Here is an 18,336-nt window from a genome sequence, read left to right as displayed (position 1 = left end):
GCGCTACTTAAGGCGCGGGCGGCCATTGTTCTCTCTTTGCGGCGGGGCGGCGGCGGGCCAGGTGGGTGCCGCGGCCGGGCGGATCCGCCGCCATCCGCGCCGCGGGGGCCCGGCACCGAGGGAGCCGGGAATGGAGGGACAGCCCGGGCGCTGTGGAGTCGTGCCCCGGGGGCTGAGGCGTGTGGCGGCGGTGGGTGAGGGGCCCCGCGGGAGCGCTGCCGGCGGGGTGTCCCCGGCCCGTGTGATCGGTGCGTGCCGGCGTTTGAGAAGCCGAGCCTGGCGAGGGGCGAGCGGCGTGCTTGGCGCCTTTGGCAGGTTCTTCAGCCAGTTTAGGTGGTTGTTTTCTTCCCTAAGGGATCTGCGTGGCCGGAGCTGTGGTAGAGGCCTGGAAGGATACTGAGCTGCGCCTTGTGAGTACTAGGCAGGGCCTGCGCGGTCAGAGGGCGTTGTCCTGCCTCTGGCCTTGGCTGGTTTTGTTTCTGGGCTTTGTGTTTGCCAGGCCGAGGGTGAGCCAGTGTGAGCAGTGTGCCTGCAAAGGCATCGTGAACCTAGCGTGTGAGTGCCTTCTCCTGCCTTGAGGGGCCCAAAATGAAACACAGGATTTGGAGGTGTGGCCTCATCAGTGCTGAGTACAGCGGGACAATCCCTGCCCTGGGCATGCTGGCCACACCAGTGCTGATCCAGGCCAGGATGCCACTGGCCTTCTTGGCCACCTGGGCACAGCCTGGATCATACTGAGCTTCTGTTGGCTAGCACCCCCAGGGTCTTTGCTGCTGTAACCCAAGTGGAGGATCTGGCACTTTGCCTTGTTGGACCTCAACTCAGTTGGCATCAGTCCAGCCTGTGCAGACACCTCTGCAGAGCTTTCCTGCCCTCCAGCAGATCAGTATTCCCACCGAGCTTGGTGTCATTTGCAAACTGAATGAGGGTGCACTTAATCCCCTTTTTGAGGTCATCAGTGGAAATTAAACTGGTCTGGCCCCAGCACTGATCCTTGGGGAACATCACTTACGACCAGCTTCCAGCTGGATGTAACTCTCTTCAGCACTACTTTCGGGGCCCGGCCATCCATCCAGCTTTTCATGCAATGAACAGTGCACCCATCCAAGGCACGACCAGCTAGTTCCTCCAGGAGAATGCTGTGAGAAATGGTGTCCAAAGTTTTACTGAAGTGCAGACAGACAACAACCACGGTGTTTCCTTATACACTGGTCATAGAAGATCATCAGGTGGGTCAGTTGGGATCTGCCTTTTGTAAATTCAAGCTGACTGGGTCTAATCCTTTGGTTGATGTACCCTCAGGATCATTTGCTGCAGGTTATGTGAGGACATTGGATGAGCTCTGCTCTAGTGTCTTCAGATACTGAACTGTGTAATTGCATTTGAAATATTAATGGGTATGATGATGAGTTTGTGAAGCTCTTAAAAAGCACAGTAAAATTAAAAAGATGCAGGTCTACAGGGCTAGTAAATAACTGGTAAAATAACTAAGCACATACAGAGGAAAACTTTGCTGTATGTTATAGTCCCTTTTGTATAGACTTGGGGCACTGAAGAGCTAGACTGTGTTGTCTTGAATATTCAAGTGAAAATTAACATTTTAGTTCTGGAGCTGGTCTCTATGATGATTGAGAACCAGTGAGCAAATAGATAAATAGATTTCTGAGAGCAGGAGATTTTAGGTATCCTGCAGCTCACAAAAGAACAGAAGGAAAATGGCATTGCTTCTCATGGTGACCCAGTCTTGGATTAAAGTTTTTAAACCACAGTGAACTAAATATTTATGTATAACTTAAAACTGCATTATCCTTACAAGTATGAGAATCCATTGGCTATTTGTATGTGTGCTTGTTTGGAGGAAAACTTAACCCTAGTAGGGAGAAGGTTAAAATACTCAGAATTAATCTCAGTGAGTCTCTGGACAATCTGTTGGACCACTGATGCTTGCCTTCCTGTGGTCAAGAGCTGACCTAAAAGGACTCTTAAAATTTTTTCTGTCCTCAGTTATGATATGAGTGTCTTGAATAAGTGGGTGTAAGTTAAATGTTAGTATGCAGAATATAACTGGTTATGGTTCATAGGAGAGCACCTGCTCCAGATTGTTCTTGTAAGTTTATCCTGTGACTGTGAGTGGAGTAAAGTCTGTTGCCTGATTAATGTAAGTTTTTTTTAGTTTCTTCAATTCTCATTTCCTTTTAGGGCAAAGTGAAACATGACTGATACAGATGAACCCCAGGCATCTGGCTCTGATTACTCTGATGTGCAAGAGCTGATCAGCCATCAGCTGCAGGAGCCATCTGTGATGTACTCATTGCAAAGGAATACAGGAACAGAGCGGTCAAGGCAAAAGGTGGCTGCACCTGGGGAGTCTTCAGATCATCCTAACAGCATGTGTGAAGCATCAGCAGCTTCAGCTGAGGTTTTACTGATCAGCAGTGATTCAGAAATGTGAGTTTTTATCTCTAGTTCAGAATTTTTCCAATGGAGAACCTGTGTGATGTGTCATAAAACTGTACCTTCTTTTGAAAGTAAATACTTTCTTCTTCTTCAGCGATGTCTCTGCTGCTCGTCCTGAGTGCTCCATTGCTTCAAAGCAGAAAAGGAGATCTCAGTCTTCAAGGCAACAAGATGAATCTGTTACAGAGGTAGCTGACAATGAAAGCTCCTCAGATTCTTCATGGTCTCCCCAAAGTCCAAGGAATTCATTAAACGTTTCCAAGCAGCAGAAGTCAAAACTCAATTTGAAGGCCATTTTTGCCTATCACTTCAGGGGAAGGAAGTTCAAAGCAGCCGCACACCGAAAATACAAAATTTACGCACGGAAGAACAAGAAGAAAAAAAAGTATGAGGGCACACAGATGCCCACAGGGCGGCCCCCACTGACAGCCTCACCTCAGGAACAAAAGAGGAGGCTTCTAGACAGAGGTTTTCAATTTCCTTTTGTTGAAAAACATTATGGGGAGAAACATATTCCCTTAAAGATGGTTCTTGGCTATGAGGTAAGCCCTCTGTTTTGTGGGATAAACATTTTCTTAGTCTAAAAATTGTGAATTGAAATGGGCTCTGTGGTGTTTCTACTAAAATAAGACGAACAGTTTTTACTTCAGTTAAACAGGATATTTGATGTTGCAAAATTAATGCCTTTTAAAGCAAATACTGCAAGAATATATGTGGATGTTGATAGAATGTTACAGTTACATTACATGTAAATGCTTTATAGTGGATTTTTAAGGTCTTACCCGAGTTTTTTTTCTACAGCAAGCAGCTGCAAAGGGCTATTTCAAGTACATTGAAGTGCTTAAATATGAAGAACATCTTAAAAAAGCTTTAAAAACCCTTCAGGCCAGTGATGACTTGGAAAAAGAGTGTATGGTGTTACGGAAACACAAATACTTAGATGATGAAGGCCCCATTTCCCCTATTCAGGAGACAGAGTAAGTTCATCTTTACTTGCCCTTTTGTGCTTTACTATAATATAAACCTGTGTGTATCAAGTTCAGTTGTTCTGTCCTTTTAACCTGTGAAAGCATTGTTTATTTTGGGAACAAAGCACTCTACCACTTGGGATATTATATATTTGAAGATGTTGACTTAGAAGTTCTCAGAGAAGGGAGGGAGCATTTTTAATTTGATGTGAAGACTGATAATTGTTGGTAGAAATTGAAACAAAGTATTTCCTGAAATGCACCCCTTTAAAAGTACAGTGTTCTAAGACTAAAGGATAATTTAAAATAACTTTCTACATTATTAAAACTGAAGTGTTACTTTGGTTTTCAGGGTCAAGCAACTAGCTTAGTGCAATAAAAAGATAAGTAAATAAGCAAGAATACTTGCTGTTGTAAATATACTCATAACTTCTAGAAAGCCTGAAAGTCAGTGAAAGCTACAATGCTGTCTTTCAGCTACTGTTCACTTTAAAGTTCACTTGTAGTTTAGTTTATACATTCTAAGGTACTATAAAAGTACACAGGTTGATTTCATATTTTTATTTCAGTGATGATGAGGACAGTTTGAATTCCGATACTGAGGAACAAGTTGATGCCAGAATAGTGGTAAGTAAGCACTCATTATCTTCAGAAACACTGTAACATTTCTGTTCTGAAGTTAAAGAATTGATAGTATTTAATGCTTGAGCTTAAATCCAGAGTTAATTGTGATCGCTCTGAATTCTGATTCTGTCAGTGCAGAACGTTGATAGTCCACACTGTTTTCTTCAGTGTAATGCAGAAATGTATAGAAATTCTGCAGTTCTCTGTAGAGTTCTTAAAATCTGCAAATTCACTTGTAAAATCTTACATAAGTATCTCAAAACTGGACTTGTTCCTACCACTTGTTCTGTCTTGTATTCTTGTAGGAGAACAGCTCTTTCATTTTAAGCAGTACAATTCCCAGTAAAAAAAAGTCAAAGGCAGGAAGAAAACATTCAAAACCATCTGAAGTGATTGAAATAGTGGATGATGAAGATGGTGGTGAAGAGAACTCAGTGCCTCTGCAAGGCTCCCCTCGGTGAACGGCAGATGGACCAATGAGGTGGCAGTTGTTGTTCTTCAGATATCTCTTTCATGGGCCTTTTTGGTTTAAAACATTGATCTGGAGTCAGTGTTGAGCTCCACCCAGCTGCCTAGGCTCATTTGGCTTACTGTGAGTATGTTTGGCTTGTGTCTGAGACCGTTATAAAAATAGAAAAACTTGTCCTCGTGCTAAGCTATTGTCTTCTGTGCTCTTCTGTCAAGAGCACAGGATAGAAAAGCATGTGTATATATAAAAGCATGCATACATCTGTATGCTCAAGTTAAAAGGGCAGTTTAGATTCCTTTCTTTCACAGCTGATTTCTTGGTGAGTGGTCCTTTAGAGGTTGTTTTTCTATCTTGGAGGTGCAGGTTTAAAATACTTTAAAAGTTAAAGGGTTGAATAAAGAATTAAAGCTCAATGCAAGTCAAGTGCTGATCATAAAAATGTAGAAGTGGGTGGTCAATTTTGACAAAAGTGTATTGAAAAATGTGGTTCATACATTTGAATGATGTGTTCTATTCCATGTGGAATAACCTCTCAGAAAACTAATTCTCTGCTCTTTAATACAAAAATCTGAAATCATAAGTTAATGTAAAAATAACTGCAGCAATATAGTGAATCTTGGGATAAAAATTACTTTTTTCCCTCTTTTCCTTCTCTGTCCACAATGCCTTCTGATGGGAACATGACTTAGCAGAAGCTAAAAGTTCTTTATTAACAGTTCTTACCAGGCACTGCCCCAGCTGCAAATATCTTTCTCAAAGGTGTTTTAGTCAGTGGGAAACATGGCTAGTGTTTAGAAAGTGGTCTGAATATCACTGACTCCCCCTGCAGCAGTTCTAGTAGCTGAAGTAATAAATGTTTAAAATGTTCACTTGTGAATCAGGAAGATTTAAAAACCAGTCACCTCACAGCCTCACTTGGGTAGTGTTAACCAAATTGCTGTCAGCAGCTGACTGACAGCTGTTCAGCAGGTAAAAGTACTCTGTGCTGAACCAAGTGTGTTACCAGAAAAAGACTTTGCTGATTAAATTTCCTTCAAATGAAACTGACAGTCTGAGATTTGCAGTATTATTTACATGCTTGAGTTAGGGTCCCAAACCTTCGCAAAGGAAGTTTCCCAAATGCATCTTGATAGCTCTAGGACTGCAGAAATTACTCTTCAGCATTTAAAGTTTACAATTAAAACTGGTCCAGAATTAATAGCTAAATGTAACTATTTTAGTTTGTCTCTTTGAGAAATGCTTAATGGCTTGAAAGACTCATCCTGGATCAAGGAGTGGGGTTCTTGGTAGGTCATAGTGAGGGATATGTGGAGTCCTGTTCATTCTGCAGTTCATGTGATGAATTTGGCTGTTCAGCTGCTGGGTGACTCAGAAATTAACTAAATTAAATTCTGATTAAAACTGGATAAATATATACATAAAAATCAAGGTTATTACAGCTGTTAAATTCATTGTTAAAATCTAGCTTTTACTTCAGTAATCTTCAGTTATTTGCCTGTATATGACAGTTTTTATCACTTTGCTTTTCTTTCCCTTTTAGTTTATGTTGCTTTTGGAAGATGGAATACCTCTTGGCTTTCTTGCTGCATAAGGTAAGGTGTTACTTCGGTTCCAGTTCTGTTTGCTTCAGGTAACCCTTTTTGCATTACTACACAAAAGGTTTTGAAAAAGCAGTGCTTCATAGTTAAAATAAATATGTTATAGTGCTCCAAGCTGAGCAGCTTGTGAGTGTGAAGCTTCCCAGGTACAAGTTCAGTGCTACATAACCTTTCATCAGTCTGACCAAAATTAGAGCCTGTAGCCTCTCTTTGAACAAATACTTTTTGAATACTTCGAAGTGCAAAAAAACCAAAAGTTTGACCTGCTGTCAAATGCTGCAGCTTCATCTGATTTGGTTTGGACAACACTGTCTGGAATTTCTCTGCTGAAGATGTTAAAAACTGCTTTCCCTTCAGTGTCTTCATGGTGGCTCACCCACAGTTTCTGTACCAGGGTGTATCAACAGCTGCAGCTTCTGGTGGCTTCCCTGTGGTAAAATTCTATCTTAATTAATATTGCTTGCAAGAACAGGAGGAGCAGCAGAGAGCAGCTGGTAGTCTTGCATGTACAGGCTGTGAAAGCTTCTTGCTGCTTGGATGTTGCCAAGTTTGCATGGCTTGGGACAGTGTAAATAGCATGGAAGAAAGGATACAGCATAGGAAAACAAACCCCTTTGATGTGGGAAATACTGAGCTGAGGGTGGGCAAGTAGTGAAACCTTACAGGAAGATTGTTGAGTGAGAGGATAGGAGCAGGCATCTTACTTGGTGTTGCTGTAGATAGAGAACTGCACTAGGCAGCACATCAGGTTGGCAGGGTAGCTTGTTCTGAGGAGTGTGTGAGTCTGAGCTCTTCACCACAGTTACCTGGGTTCAAGCTATGTGTCTCTAGGACTGGTAACTGTCAGCTTCTACTGCTAGCAGTAGGTATAGTCAGTTGGGAAGTAGGTTCAAATGCTATTTCAAAAATAGTAAAAAAATGAATGTGTTCAGTCTGTTCCAGCACTTGATCAGGTTTTGTCTTTTGCTGTAGACAAAAACCTGGAACCTAGTGCTTAGAAAAAACCCTTCTTTTGCAACCCACAGCTGATTAACGTATTAGTTGTGTTACTTATATGAAGGGACAATATTTGCATAGGCTCAAATAGCATTCATCCATTCAAATACTGATCGATCTAGAGTCTGGTGTTGTGAATTTTCAGAAGTGTAGTTTGGTTTTATTGTTGCAGATGACTACAGTCACACTGCAGTAGTTGTAACTACTTGGGGATCTCTTGAATTCTTATGACTGTTGCTGACCTGATTGACAAATCCTTTACTTCAATGGACATCTGTGCAACATGGTAGCAAAAGAGGTGAGCTTTGTGTGTTCTTCTCAGCTTTAGCATAAGACTCGAGTTTCTTCAGTTTAGTGCTATTCCCACAGCAAATAATCAGACTGATTTGTGCACTGTATGGTATCTGCACCTAGCAGTGTCTTCCTGATGGGGTGTTCAAAAAGCAGTGCTACAGTATTTCAACAGCTGGCATCGTTGGTTTTCATGCAGATGTGCTGGTTAAACTTGGTATTTCTGTTGAAACAAGTAGATTTAGTGTTTATGAGTGGGAAGCTTTTAAAATGGAACATCAAAAAACTGTTAAGCTGTTACAGGATAAAAGTACAGTTAAACTAGTGACATTGTTCTAAAATATTTTTTCTTAAAAGGGCATTCCTGTGACGTGTGGAACAGATTGGAAAGCCTCTACTCAGGTGTAAGTATTGAGGAAACAGTTGGGTTTTTTCTTAGGTGGAGGTAGTTGTATAGAGATAAAAGCTCAAGTTAACTTCTTGGCTGCCTTTTGACAATAAAAAGTATTCTATTTTGAAAGAAAAATTCCAAGTTCCAGATGACGACTAGGGAAGGTTTCTTTCCAAGTTACTGTCCAGGTTTAAAAAACAAACTATTCTAAAGACATTGTGGAGTTTTTATGCCCCGTTCTTCAGCAACTAGACACAACCTGCAGTGTGTCTGAATTGGAAAACGTGGCTAGAAGAGTAACAGGTTCTGCTTTTCTCGCTGTACACTTAATTGCAGTGGTGACAATGAGACCTGTAACAAGTTAACTTAGTGTGACAAGTCTGCAAACATACTTAAAAATGCAGCTACTATGAAATCTAAGCATAAACATGAGTTGATGTGCCTCAATCCTGTGTACTAAAATAAGTAGAATTAGCAGGTAGAGGAAAAATACTTGAAGTACTGAATTCCTGTAGTTGGTTTATTAAAAGCATATTTTTAAGGTGTCTTGCAGTGGTCTGTTCCATGCTTTCTTTGTGAGGTAATGCCCTTAGTTTCACCTTCTGTGCAATAGTGCTCCAGTTTCTTCAACTGCAGATAGACCTTGTTGGTAGTTGTGTGATAAACTGGGCTGTGGTTTGATTGCAGATAAAATACTTTGCTATGTCATCAGCATTCAGGCAGTGTAACTGGACTACTGGCTTCCTGGCTTCATACTAGGAGAAAAGCACCCAAATCTTGATGAAGTGCTAAAATAACTGAGGAAACTTGGAAGTATTACTAAGAAGATACAGCAATTTATTTTCTTTTAGGAGGTGGACCTGAAGTCCAGTCTGAGCTAGCATCTTGGTAAGTTTGAGTGACTGTTTTTTTTACCTTTGCCTGTTTCAGGTCTGCCACCTGTCTTTAACTTACTGAGCTGGTTATACTGCTGCTCCTCTCTTACTGAAAAAATGCAGTGTTGTTTCAGAAAACATGAGTTTATTTTCCCCAAACTTAAAAAGGCTGTGAGAAAATTGTTGTGATGATTGGCAAAATGTTCAACTGCTCTGAAGAGAGTGAGTGAGAAGAGCCTTTCTGAACAAATCTGCTTAGTCCTCCTGTTGTAGGTTCTGCTGTTTCGTATGCTGGTTTGTAACTTTACTTGTTCTTTTCTGGTGGCAGGTACTTAAAGAAAATGAAGGAAGATGTGCAGGCTGCCATTTCACAGAAGTCTGAGGCTGCTTCAAGGGTTAGTGTGACATCTGAAGTTCTGCCTGTACCTTAAAGACAGAGGGGCTCTGTAGAGGGGTTGTCAATAGGCCAGAAGTCTCTCAGACTAAGCTTGCAAGTTTGTGAAGGTTTCAGGGGCTGTTTTCAACATTACACTACTATAATATACTGTTAAGGGAAGAATTTATTTCAACTTAAGTTTGCCCAAGGAATGGTCATATAAATTCCACAGTCAAAAACGAGGTGAACAGGTTAACTGCTTAAACTGATAGTTTTACATTGACCAGTAAGTTACATGTATTAGGAAATCTACAGGGAGGATTCTGCAGAGCTCTGTAGATAATTCCTATTGATGTTTGCTCCTCAGGTAACTTGTAATTAAAAACTTGCTAATGTGAGGGAGGTGCTAATGTATCATTTACCCTCTTCCTTCCCTAAAATGTCTTAAAACAACATAAAATGACACTTACTGTGATCTGTACCAGATACCTTTACAGTCTGCTTGATTTTTATTTATCTCTTGTGTTAATTTATAGTACCAGAAGTGTTGAGGTCTATCCCGATGGGATCTTTTCTGTAGGTTCGCGTCGTTGGAAACGCCTCACAGAATAAACTTGTGGTTTGGCTTTACCCACTTAACTACCTGTTAGCTCTGTGGGATAAAACTGCAAGACAAATCTTACAGTAGAATCAGAGGAATGCAGGATGCCCAGTGTTCTACTTCAGGTGTATTGAAACATGCTTTTGGAATACAAAATAAAAATAGATTTGAGTGGAGAAGCTTGGTTGGAGTAAAAAGTCCGTGTGTTCTGGGACTTCAGGTGCAGCTGACATTCTGAATGACATGGGCTTAGTCTCTTCTCCAGGTTTTTGTGTAGGCAGCTGACTTGTAACACAGTTGTTTTGCTGCTTGCTTTCTGGATGGGGTGAAACAGTCTATTCCCCCCCTTAATCATGCAGGAGTGATTATTGTTTTTTGTTTCAGTGGATGTAGGTAAGAAGAAAAGCACTGTAATGTCTGTTATGAAGTAACTTCTTAAACTTACTGCATTTTTCTTTTGTATTGAGAGATGCTCCACAGTTTCATATAGAGCAGCAATAGTTGGTTAATGTCTTCAAGTATGTGGTTTAAAGAGTTAATTGCTGAGCAGCTCAGCCAGTTTATTGTTATACTGTTGAAATTCTGTTGTATTACAAAGAGTTCAAAGTAGAAGAAGCAAAGTACTCTAAAAAAGTATAAATCTAAACACAAGAGAATTCAGAAGCTGCTGTTCATGTTAGCCTGTTCTTGATCTCAGCTGCATGACAGTTTTGTGAGGAGTACCTCTTACTCCCCGAGACCCACTGGTGCATGCTAGAAGCTCAAATGTAAAATGAGCTGTTGTGGTGGAAGGTCTGTGCACCCAGCAGACTTCTGGTAGGATGTTCAAAAAGCAGTGCTACACCAGTGCAGGATTTGGTATCCTTGGTTTTCAATCTGCTCTGTCTGTTAAACTTGGTATTTTTGCTGAAAGAGTCTTCAACAGCTTTCTGGGATTTCAGTGTACTTACCTATTTTCATATAACAAATGAAAATAGGTGTTTCCATTTGTCTTCATTTTGATTATTGTGTAAAAATGCTACTGGTCCTGGAACTCAGCAAGTGCATTCAATTCTTTCTAACAGGTGCTTGAGGATACAGAACAAAGTGAACTGCCCTGAGTTAAAAAGAGGGAAGCAACTTGTGTGGCAGGTAAGCACTCAGTTACTAGTTCCATATAATTTCACATTTTGTGTATTAGCTTTGTATGACTGTAAATATGGTAACTACTGAACTGTTGTAGAACTAAGTGTAGAAATGGTTATGTAGTACCAGAGATTACTGGAGATCTTGGCAGCATCTGAGCAGATCACTCACCTGTGAGTCATTCTTGTGTGACTATACATACCTCAAATTGCTGTCACACTTGAGCAGCCATTTGTAGTACTGGTGTCTGAATTACTCTGCTGTTGGTTGTGAGGAATTCCTCAGTACTTGGAGCTTGTGCTACACTTCAGGCTTGTTCACAACTCGGGCTATGTAATGGCAGGATTGATGGTACTTCACTGGAAAAGATGGGCAGCTGGGCCATGGAGTGACGTCCTGTAAGAGCAGTGAGGAGTATCTGGTCATTACCAAGGCTGCTGGGATGTTACTGTTTCTGGTGAGCTGTGGACATGACCATAAAGCAAATCCACCAGACTCCTGTGTTGCCACATGATGTGTGGCACCAAGTCTGCTGGGCATAAAGTTTTAACATAGGTCAAGGACACAATACTCCCTTCTGCTCTTAAGAGTAAGTTCCTCCTGAGGTCTAGGGATATGGCTTGTAGGGATGTATTCTTGGGCACCTTCAACACTTCAGCTACAGGGGAACAGAAGTTGCCATTGGGAGATTTGTAGATTGGATCCCAGAGCTGCTGCTGAGAAGTTGATTCTTTGGAACAGAAGCGAAAACCATAGGCTGTTTTCATGCAATTTACACCCAAGGTGCACTTTTCCCCTGTAGTAACTAAACCTGACTTTTAACTCCTAGGTCTGCCACCAAGTTGCTGCATGTCAGAGGGATGAAAAACACCACGTGGGAGCTATCAAAGTGAGTATGGAGATAAGGGCATTTACCAAAATGGCTGATACTGTAAAGAAATTGAGGGTCACTTCAAAGAGGGTTTGCGTGGCTGAAAAACCAGCAGCTCTTAACGCGGTGACCGCATATTGAAATCCTCTGCAGGATGCCGTGGACACTCCATGTGTGCTATGGTCTATTTGTGAGGAGATAACACCTCGTGTTAGGCCTCCTGGGCTGGAAAAGGGCCTTACCCTGCTGCCTTTGGGGCTTGTTGATGCTGATGTAGAGGAGAGGCTGCTCAGTTCCATTCTGAAGCAATAACTCATAGCATGGGGCATTAGGAAACAGGGTTGCTTCAGTTGTGGTCTGCACAGCCTTGCAGCCCAGTTGCTGTTTGTGTGTCAAGAAAAGGGTGATGGAGCTGGGGAAAGGTCTGGAACACAAGTTTGATGAGGAGCAGCTAAGGGAGCTGGGAGTCTTTAGCCTGGAGAAAAGAAGGCACAGGGAGAGCCTTCTGCAACTACCTCAGAGGAGCTTGTAGTGAGGTGGAGGTTGGTTTGCCAGTTAACAGGCAGTAGAATGAGAGGAGGTGACAGGATAGGTTGAGATTGGATATTAGAAAAGTTGCTTTTATTTGGATTGAAAATAATAAATATTTTTCCTCCCTTAGATCCTGGTGATGTTGCTTCAAGCCTGCTGTAAAGAACTGCACAGCTGTTACAAAGACACTTCTCTAGAGTTTTTATTGCAGCTTTTGGAATTAAACATTCATTTAAATTTGTTACTGCTTTGTAAACTGTAGTAGTGCATGTTGCGACTTGCCTCTTGGTCTCCCTCAGAGCTGTGGTAAAGGTGGTTTTTCAGTGTTAGAGAAGGCTCAGCTAAACTGAGAGCTTTATCAGGTCTTCTCCCTCACTTCCCTGTCTCTGAACTGAACTGTACCAAAGCCCTGGACAGGTGTTCATTCTGTACAGAATATCACAGCTCTGGGCTGCTGTCTGGGGTTATTTCCTGGTGCTGCACTGAAATGCCAGTAACAGGTTGAGGAAATTATGGCAGCTGATAAATCACCTGTGGGCTTGGTCTCTTCCCTTGATACTCTGAGAAACAAGAACTGATGTGTGTGAGCCTCAGCAGTCCTTGCAGAATTGCCATGGTGAAGTTGAGACTCCCCAGGCTCTACTGATAATCCCAGAACTACAAACAGCCCCGACCTGACTCCATGGAGTTTACCAGCTGGTTCACTGCTGCAGTACATGCAACTGCACCAGACTGAAAGAAATGGGTGATAAGAAGTGTAGAGTTAGTTAATCAAAAATTTGCTTTAGTAGAGTTCCCTTGGAACAGATTTTGAGGAGGCTGCAAAAATGAGTACAGAGCTGGAGCACTTGTGAAAAAGCTCAGAGCTGGGGTTCATCTTGGAGCAGAGAAGGCTCCAGGGAGATCTTTATAGAGCTTTAAGCATTCCAAGGGCATTGGACCAGAGGACCTTTAAAGGTCTCCTCCCCACCCCCAACTACTCAATTACTTGCTGTGGTGCATTTTAAACAGAATGGGCATTAATGAAAAGCCCTTGGTACTGCACCCATTAATAACTTCAGTTTACAGCTAAAGTTGAGCTTTGAATTTGTCCTTAAAATGTGCTTAGCTCAGAAAACTGGAATAGAAAACATGTCTTTGGAAGAAGTAAGATTTTTTAGTTCTCCAATTCAAGTGCTTTAAGATGTAATTGCAGGAAACCATACTCTTAAATCACATAGTGCAAAAAAGATTAAAAACTCCAGCTTTACAGAAGAAAAGTCTTGTCACCTGAGAATTCAAATAACATTAAAACTTTATTTGAAGATGTTTTATACATGTATATTACAAAACTTGGCATCTCTTTAAAATATTAACAAAACACAGGCCTTTCAGGCCAGTAGCTCAGTCTGAGACAATGAAAAAAGCAGTACAGTCCATCTACTTGAGCTTGAACAGGGACCACAGGGGTTTGGGGTACTCACTGTCTTACACAGTTTAAAGCTGAGGATTCCTAAATGGCTTCACAGTTCACCATTGAGGCTGTACCACTCAGTGGCCTGGATTGTACCACCACCACCCTGTGTCCTTGTTGCTCAAAGTCTTTGCCTGTCATGGTGCTTTCCAAGTCTTCTTGGCTCGCAGTTTCTCCAGCATTTTCTGCAAATAAAACAAACCATGAGACCACAGTACTGAAGCTGAAGTGACTGCGCTAAAGCCAGCATGCCAGGGGTACTGTGTCTGTAACCAAAACATCAGGAATGGGCAGTGTCTCCTCTATTCCAAAGAGGCCACAGATTACAGGGCATGGGGGGACGGTGTGCTTGTTCCTCTTCTGTTAATGATGGGATCTGCAAAGCAATGTAACGAGCAGCCACTCATTCCACCATAAAGCCAGGGCTAAAGGCAGGAATTGGCTCTGGATTCCCCCACAGTAGTTGCAGCTCGTTAGGGTTATCCATCATTTCCTTCATTTCAGTTGTCTGGGGTGCAGCAGGGGAAAGGGAATTGACAAGCCCAAGGCCTCTTGTTCAACCCTGTTCCACAACTGCCATCAAAACGCTGACAAGATCGTGCACCTTTCAAGACTGGGCATGCCCAGAATCCTATCCTACCTGGAGTAGACAAAGCAGCCCAAAAAACCACCATGCTGCCTTAAAATGGATATTTGGTCAAGTCTGGACCAAGAAAAAGGCTGCTATTCTTTTGCTACAAGCTTTCCAGCAGTTGGAGCCTTTTTGCTCAAGCTCAGGTCATAAAACAATTCAGCCTGAGGCAGAGGCTTTTTAGAGAAAACTTGAGCTCAGTTGTTGACAAGAAAACTCCTCATAGGCTGTACCAATGGCATCACTTAACATCCAGACTGGTTTGAGGGTCTCCATTTCCCCTCCATGCCACATCTCGATTACTCTGACTGGAAGCTCAGTGAAATCAAGAAACCAAAGGGCAAGAGGACATGTAGCAAACTATCATCACCTTTTGAAACTCTTTAGCCTTTTCTCTGTTTTTAGCATAAGTTTCTTGCCTTCTTTTTTCTTCATTTCTGATTTTTACTTCTGCAAGCTGATTATAAAGTCTGTGAAAACAGGAAAAAAAAAAAAAAAAAAGTCAGTGTCTGGGCAGGAAGGAAGTGGTAAAGATGGAGTAGGTTAACAAGCTTAAGGTTTTGCCCTGGGTCAGTTGCCAGCAACTGGGACAATTTGACTGCACTGTCCAGTAATCCAGAACCACTTCAAATTCTTCAGCTGCATCAAACAAACCCTCTCCCTGTTCAGAGCTGCACTTGTTGCCTGTTTCTGCTCCTAAGTGCCCAAGTGCAACTGTGAATTTGGCATCAAATTTCACCCCATGTCAGGTGGCACAGCTGCCTCAGCAGAGTGACAGCAGCAGAGTGACAGCAGCAGAGTGACCTTCCTCAGTGCCACCTCTGCAACAGCATTTCCCAGCAGGTACCTGCATCAAACACCCCTGGCTCCTCTCCCCCCTCTTCATAGTTAAGCAGCATTGGGTCCAGCTGGAAAAGCAGACTGAGCAGCAGCTTTCCCAAAACACAGATTAACTGCTTTTTTTTTTTTCTAATTAAACTTCTTGTACTTGTGTTCATGCAATACCTGGATGTACGCTGGTGCATTTCAATTTCTCCAGACTTCCTATCTTCTGGAGAACATACTTTCACTTCTACTTTTTTCAACTGATTGGCAAGCGCACCATTTTTTCCTAAGGGGAAAAAAAAGCCAAACATACCCTAAATTAAAATTTCAAGTTCAGCTAACTCAAAGGCATGAGAAATTTCCAAAGATTTTTAAATAAATCCCCCCAGTTTCACTTTTGATGCTGCTGCCTGTGCTTTATGCCATCCATGGCTCTCCACAGCCAACCTCAAAGTCCCCAGGAGCAGGCGCTACCGATGCATCAGTTTGCTAAATGTGGCTGTTCTGTGATAAGCAGCTGTTGTTTGCAGAGGCACCTTATGATGGTAAAGGTGGGCTGATTGTGAAAGATTAAAAGGCCCCATAAGGGCTTTTACAACACTGAACAGACAGCCAGACAGTGGGGGAAAACAAAGCTCCCTGATTCCCTGAGAAAACGTATTAAAGAATATCCCAGTTTGCAAATATAAAATATAATATGTAGCAAATATAAAATCTATTCTTCTAAATAAACAGCTATTGGAAGGGATAAACCTACCAGAGAGATCAGACTTCTTCTGTCTGCTTCTTAGATTCTCAGACTTTCCTCCTTGAAGCTTTCTTGCTTCCAGCTTTTCATTTTCTCTCTCCTTATTTTTTATTGTTTCTACTCTTTTCAGAGATTTCTGGATGAAATTCTGCTTTCTTTTTAAAAAAGATTTTTGTAAACTTCCAGGTGTAGCTGCAAATTCCAGCAGCATCACTGTGAAAGAAAAGGGAAAGTCTCCATATCTTTCACTTTTAACAATGAGCAGTAAGTCATGCAGTTCAAGGTACTTCTAAAAATGCTGAGCTTAAGCATGTTCATAGCACGAGGAGAATGGCATTGAATGATGAAGCATCTTGCAGAACCAGCAGCAGTTCAGACCTGTGGAATCCACTAAAGGTCAGCAGGTCTGCCCAGACTAATGCTGTGAGAAATACTGCATGAAAAGCATCTGGATGCATCAAAACATATGGAAGACCTAACAAGTCCCCAACACAATTAAGTTCTGTGAATTCCTGACCCCTTCATATTACTGCAGTTCATCTTGGACAAAAAAAAGACAGTATTTTACTACTGTTCCAGACTACCATCAGAATAGGAAAAAGGACAATTCTTTAGCTACAGCACTTGGGGGACTAACAGAAAATGAGAAATAAACAAAGGTATATAAATTATGACAACAAATCAGAAAATGGCACATTTTTTTTTCAAAATTCAGTCATTACAAAATGAAACAAGTGTAGTGGTAGAGATTCTGAAGTTTCATGAGAAAGACCCTGGCCCAGGAAGAGACAAGTCCATGTGACACACACTAAACCTCAGTCAAAGGTACTACAGACCAAGCCTGAACAGCAGGATGCACTTGCCTAAGTAAAAGCAGCTCTAGGTTTTCTAAATGAGAGGTATATTTTGTTGATAATTTTAATACTAAAAAAATACTTTCAACTTCAGTGTACTGAAGTACCACATAATTACCTGCAGTCCGATGTGACGGACAGTGACTCTCGTTGGGACTCTGGGCTTTGGGAGAACTGTCAGGCCTTTGGAATGCTGAATAATCTGCATCTGGAGCTAGTGGGAAAAATTCTCTCTCCTGTTTCAAAAGGATCAGTGATTGGATTGGAAATGCTTAACGCACGTGACAAATTTGAGTGAAGCAGTACTACTGTACCACTAACATAGACCTAATACAAATAAAATACATGCTTTTGTCTTTATGCCTGATGCAAAGAAAAATCAGAAATGAATTTTGGTAATAGGTATGAAAAAGCTGTTTTCTAAAAACATTTTAAAACTTAAAAAGACAAACAACAACAACAAAAAAAACAAACAAAACAAACAAAAAAAAAATGCCCAAAAAACCCAAAACCTAAAAAAACCAAAAAAACACCCCATCCATTAAAGCCTTTTGCCCATCAGATTTCAATTGTATGCTCTTAATACAGGTCTGCAAATCCAATTTCTTTTCCTTTCCTCCTGCTCTCTCCAGTTCTCCTCATCACTCTCTTCCTGCTCTTTTCCTCCCTTTTCCCAGAGGCAGGTAACATCCACTGCAGCAGTACAGCCTCCAGCTGCCAACCTCCACCTCACCCATGTATCAACTACTTGATAAAAATCCATCCTTAGACACTTTCAGGAACTCTCTAGATGGCTCTTGAAATTAGTGCATGATTTAATCTAATCTGTTCATCTAACAGATGCAGATTACTTGGTTCTACATCAGCACCCAAACTATGGTCTCATTACAGCCCAGCCCCTCTGCAGTTTACAAAAGCCTTTGCTTTACATAAGCAAGCATCCAAAAGAATGGGTTAATTAAGTGTGGCATTTATGAAGAGCTGATTCATTTTCCCCATAAACCTCTAACTGCTGTGGCACTCTGGTATGGCTCCATCCTCACAAGGTGAGGGGGTTCTCCTTTTTATCCTATCTAGTCTATAGTTTTCATTTTATTCCACACTCTCCTTTCATTCAGTTTTCAACTAAAAAGTCTTGCAAACACCAGCAAGACAGTTTTGTTTTTTGCAGCAAGTCTTCCCAAACTCTATCTAGATCAATATGACAAGTTATTCAAAGGAATACCCCAAATCTAGGATCTGTTCAATCTGTCTGGAAAACACAACATCAAACCAAGATGATCCAAAGCAATTACAAAGCTTGGAGAACACAACAACCTCTTGTTTTTCAACAGTGGATGAACTGCTACAGTGGGGCCTCTCCTTATTGTAATTAATACTAAGTTCAAACCAGAATCACATTACATAATTCTCACCTTAGTATAAATATTACATTCAGATTGATCCACACATGCTGAGTTATCCATTGCATCCTCCTTAGTTTTCTCTTGGTTAGGATGTTCAGTGTCTAATTCTACAATACTGATGTCATTGGAGCTTATCAGGGTGAGCTCTGGTTCTTCCATAATACCTTGCCCTGACTCAGTCTCCTAAAAAATAAATTAATCAAGACATTAGTAAGGAGAAAAAGTAAAAACCCAGTATTTTCAGCA

The 18,336-nt window shown here is 41.5% G+C and overlaps 2 protein-coding genes and 8 non-coding genes across 35 annotated transcripts in view; 9 read left to right on the top strand and 1 right to left on the bottom strand.

Moving 5' to 3' along the window:
- Window positions 1–32: 32 nt before the first annotated feature.
- TAF1D (TATA-box binding protein associated factor, RNA polymerase I subunit D) lies at window positions 33–12,417 on the top strand. 19 transcript variants are annotated; one of them, XM_085575426.1, is made up of 15 exons: window positions 33–61; window positions 355–410; window positions 2,207–2,448; window positions 2,552–2,999; window positions 3,259–3,434; window positions 3,995–4,052; window positions 4,355–4,641; window positions 6,059–6,110; window positions 7,285–7,410; window positions 7,761–7,807; window positions 8,646–8,682; window positions 8,998–9,064; window positions 10,711–10,777; window positions 11,601–11,660; window positions 12,304–12,417. In XM_085575426.1, the coding sequence occupies exons 3-7, from the start codon at window positions 2,213–2,215 to the stop codon at window positions 4,508–4,510; spliced, it is 1,074 nt and encodes a 357-aa protein (XP_085431552.1). In that variant the 5' UTR covers window positions 33–61; window positions 355–410; window positions 2,207–2,212; the 3' UTR covers window positions 4,511–4,641; window positions 6,059–6,110; window positions 7,285–7,410; window positions 7,761–7,807; window positions 8,646–8,682; window positions 8,998–9,064; window positions 10,711–10,777; window positions 11,601–11,660; window positions 12,304–12,417. The 19 variants fall into 19 exon arrangements, with proteins under 19 accessions (XP_085431552.1, XP_085431560.1, XP_085431547.1 ...); XM_085575434.1 differs by having other exon boundaries at window positions 8,507–8,682; XM_085575421.1 differs by having other exon boundaries at window positions 8,482–8,682.
- Window positions 5,848–5,918, top strand: LOC116184357 (small nucleolar RNA SNORD5). The gene has a single exon (XR_004149126.1). It is a non-coding gene; the product is annotated as a small nucleolar RNA SNORD5 (small nucleolar RNA).
- On the top strand, window positions 7,057–7,183 carry LOC116184353 (small nucleolar RNA SNORA40). The gene has a single exon (XR_004149119.2). It is a non-coding gene; the product is annotated as a small nucleolar RNA SNORA40 (small nucleolar RNA).
- Window positions 7,502–7,640, top strand: LOC116184341 (small nucleolar RNA SNORA8). The gene has a single exon (XR_004149107.1). It is a non-coding gene; the product is annotated as a small nucleolar RNA SNORA8 (small nucleolar RNA).
- Window positions 8,025–8,156, top strand: LOC116184346 (small nucleolar RNA SNORA1). The gene has a single exon (XR_004149113.1). It is a non-coding gene; the product is annotated as a small nucleolar RNA SNORA1 (small nucleolar RNA).
- On the top strand, window positions 8,848–8,920 carry LOC116184340 (small nucleolar RNA Z40). Its single transcript, XR_004149106.1, has one exon. It is a non-coding gene; the product is annotated as a small nucleolar RNA Z40 (small nucleolar RNA).
- LOC116184350 (small nucleolar RNA SNORA18) lies at window positions 9,592–9,723 on the top strand. The gene has a single exon (XR_004149116.1). It is a non-coding gene; the product is annotated as a small nucleolar RNA SNORA18 (small nucleolar RNA).
- LOC116184342 (small nucleolar RNA SNORA8) lies at window positions 10,428–10,563 on the top strand. Its single transcript, XR_004149110.3, has one exon. It is a non-coding gene; the product is annotated as a small nucleolar RNA SNORA8 (small nucleolar RNA).
- Window positions 11,716–11,845, top strand: LOC116184344 (small nucleolar RNA SNORA25). The gene has a single exon (XR_004149111.1). It is a non-coding gene; the product is annotated as a small nucleolar RNA SNORA25 (small nucleolar RNA).
- Window positions 12,418–13,449: 1,032 nt separating the features above from the next.
- The window catches only part of CEP295 (centrosomal protein 295), a 42,811-nt gene continuing 37,924 nt past the window's right edge, over window positions 13,450–18,336 (bottom strand). For all 8 annotated transcript variants that reach the window (XM_021544976.4, XM_021544980.4, XM_021544981.4 and 5 more), the window contains exons 24-29: window positions 18,100–18,273; window positions 16,803–16,920; window positions 15,840–16,043; window positions 15,263–15,368; window positions 14,628–14,727; window positions 13,450–13,811 (exon numbers count right to left, since the gene is read on the bottom strand). In XM_021544976.4, coding sequence (XP_021400651.3) covers window positions 13,764–13,811; window positions 14,628–14,727; window positions 15,263–15,368; window positions 15,840–16,043; window positions 16,803–16,920; window positions 18,100–18,273 — 750 coding nt within the window. In that variant the 3' untranslated portion in view covers window positions 13,450–13,763. The remainder of the gene's footprint in view (window positions 13,812–14,627; window positions 14,728–15,262; window positions 15,369–15,839; window positions 16,044–16,802; window positions 16,921–18,099; window positions 18,274–18,336) is intronic.

The sequence above is a fragment of the Lonchura striata genome, chromosome 1 (genome assembly GCF_050655825.1).
Source record: "Lonchura striata isolate lonStrDom1 chromosome 1, ASM5065582v1, whole genome shotgun sequence".
NCBI classification, from domain to species: domain Eukaryota; kingdom Metazoa; phylum Chordata; class Aves; order Passeriformes; family Estrildidae; genus Lonchura; species Lonchura striata.
This window is presented reverse-complemented; position numbering and strand designations above follow the sequence as displayed.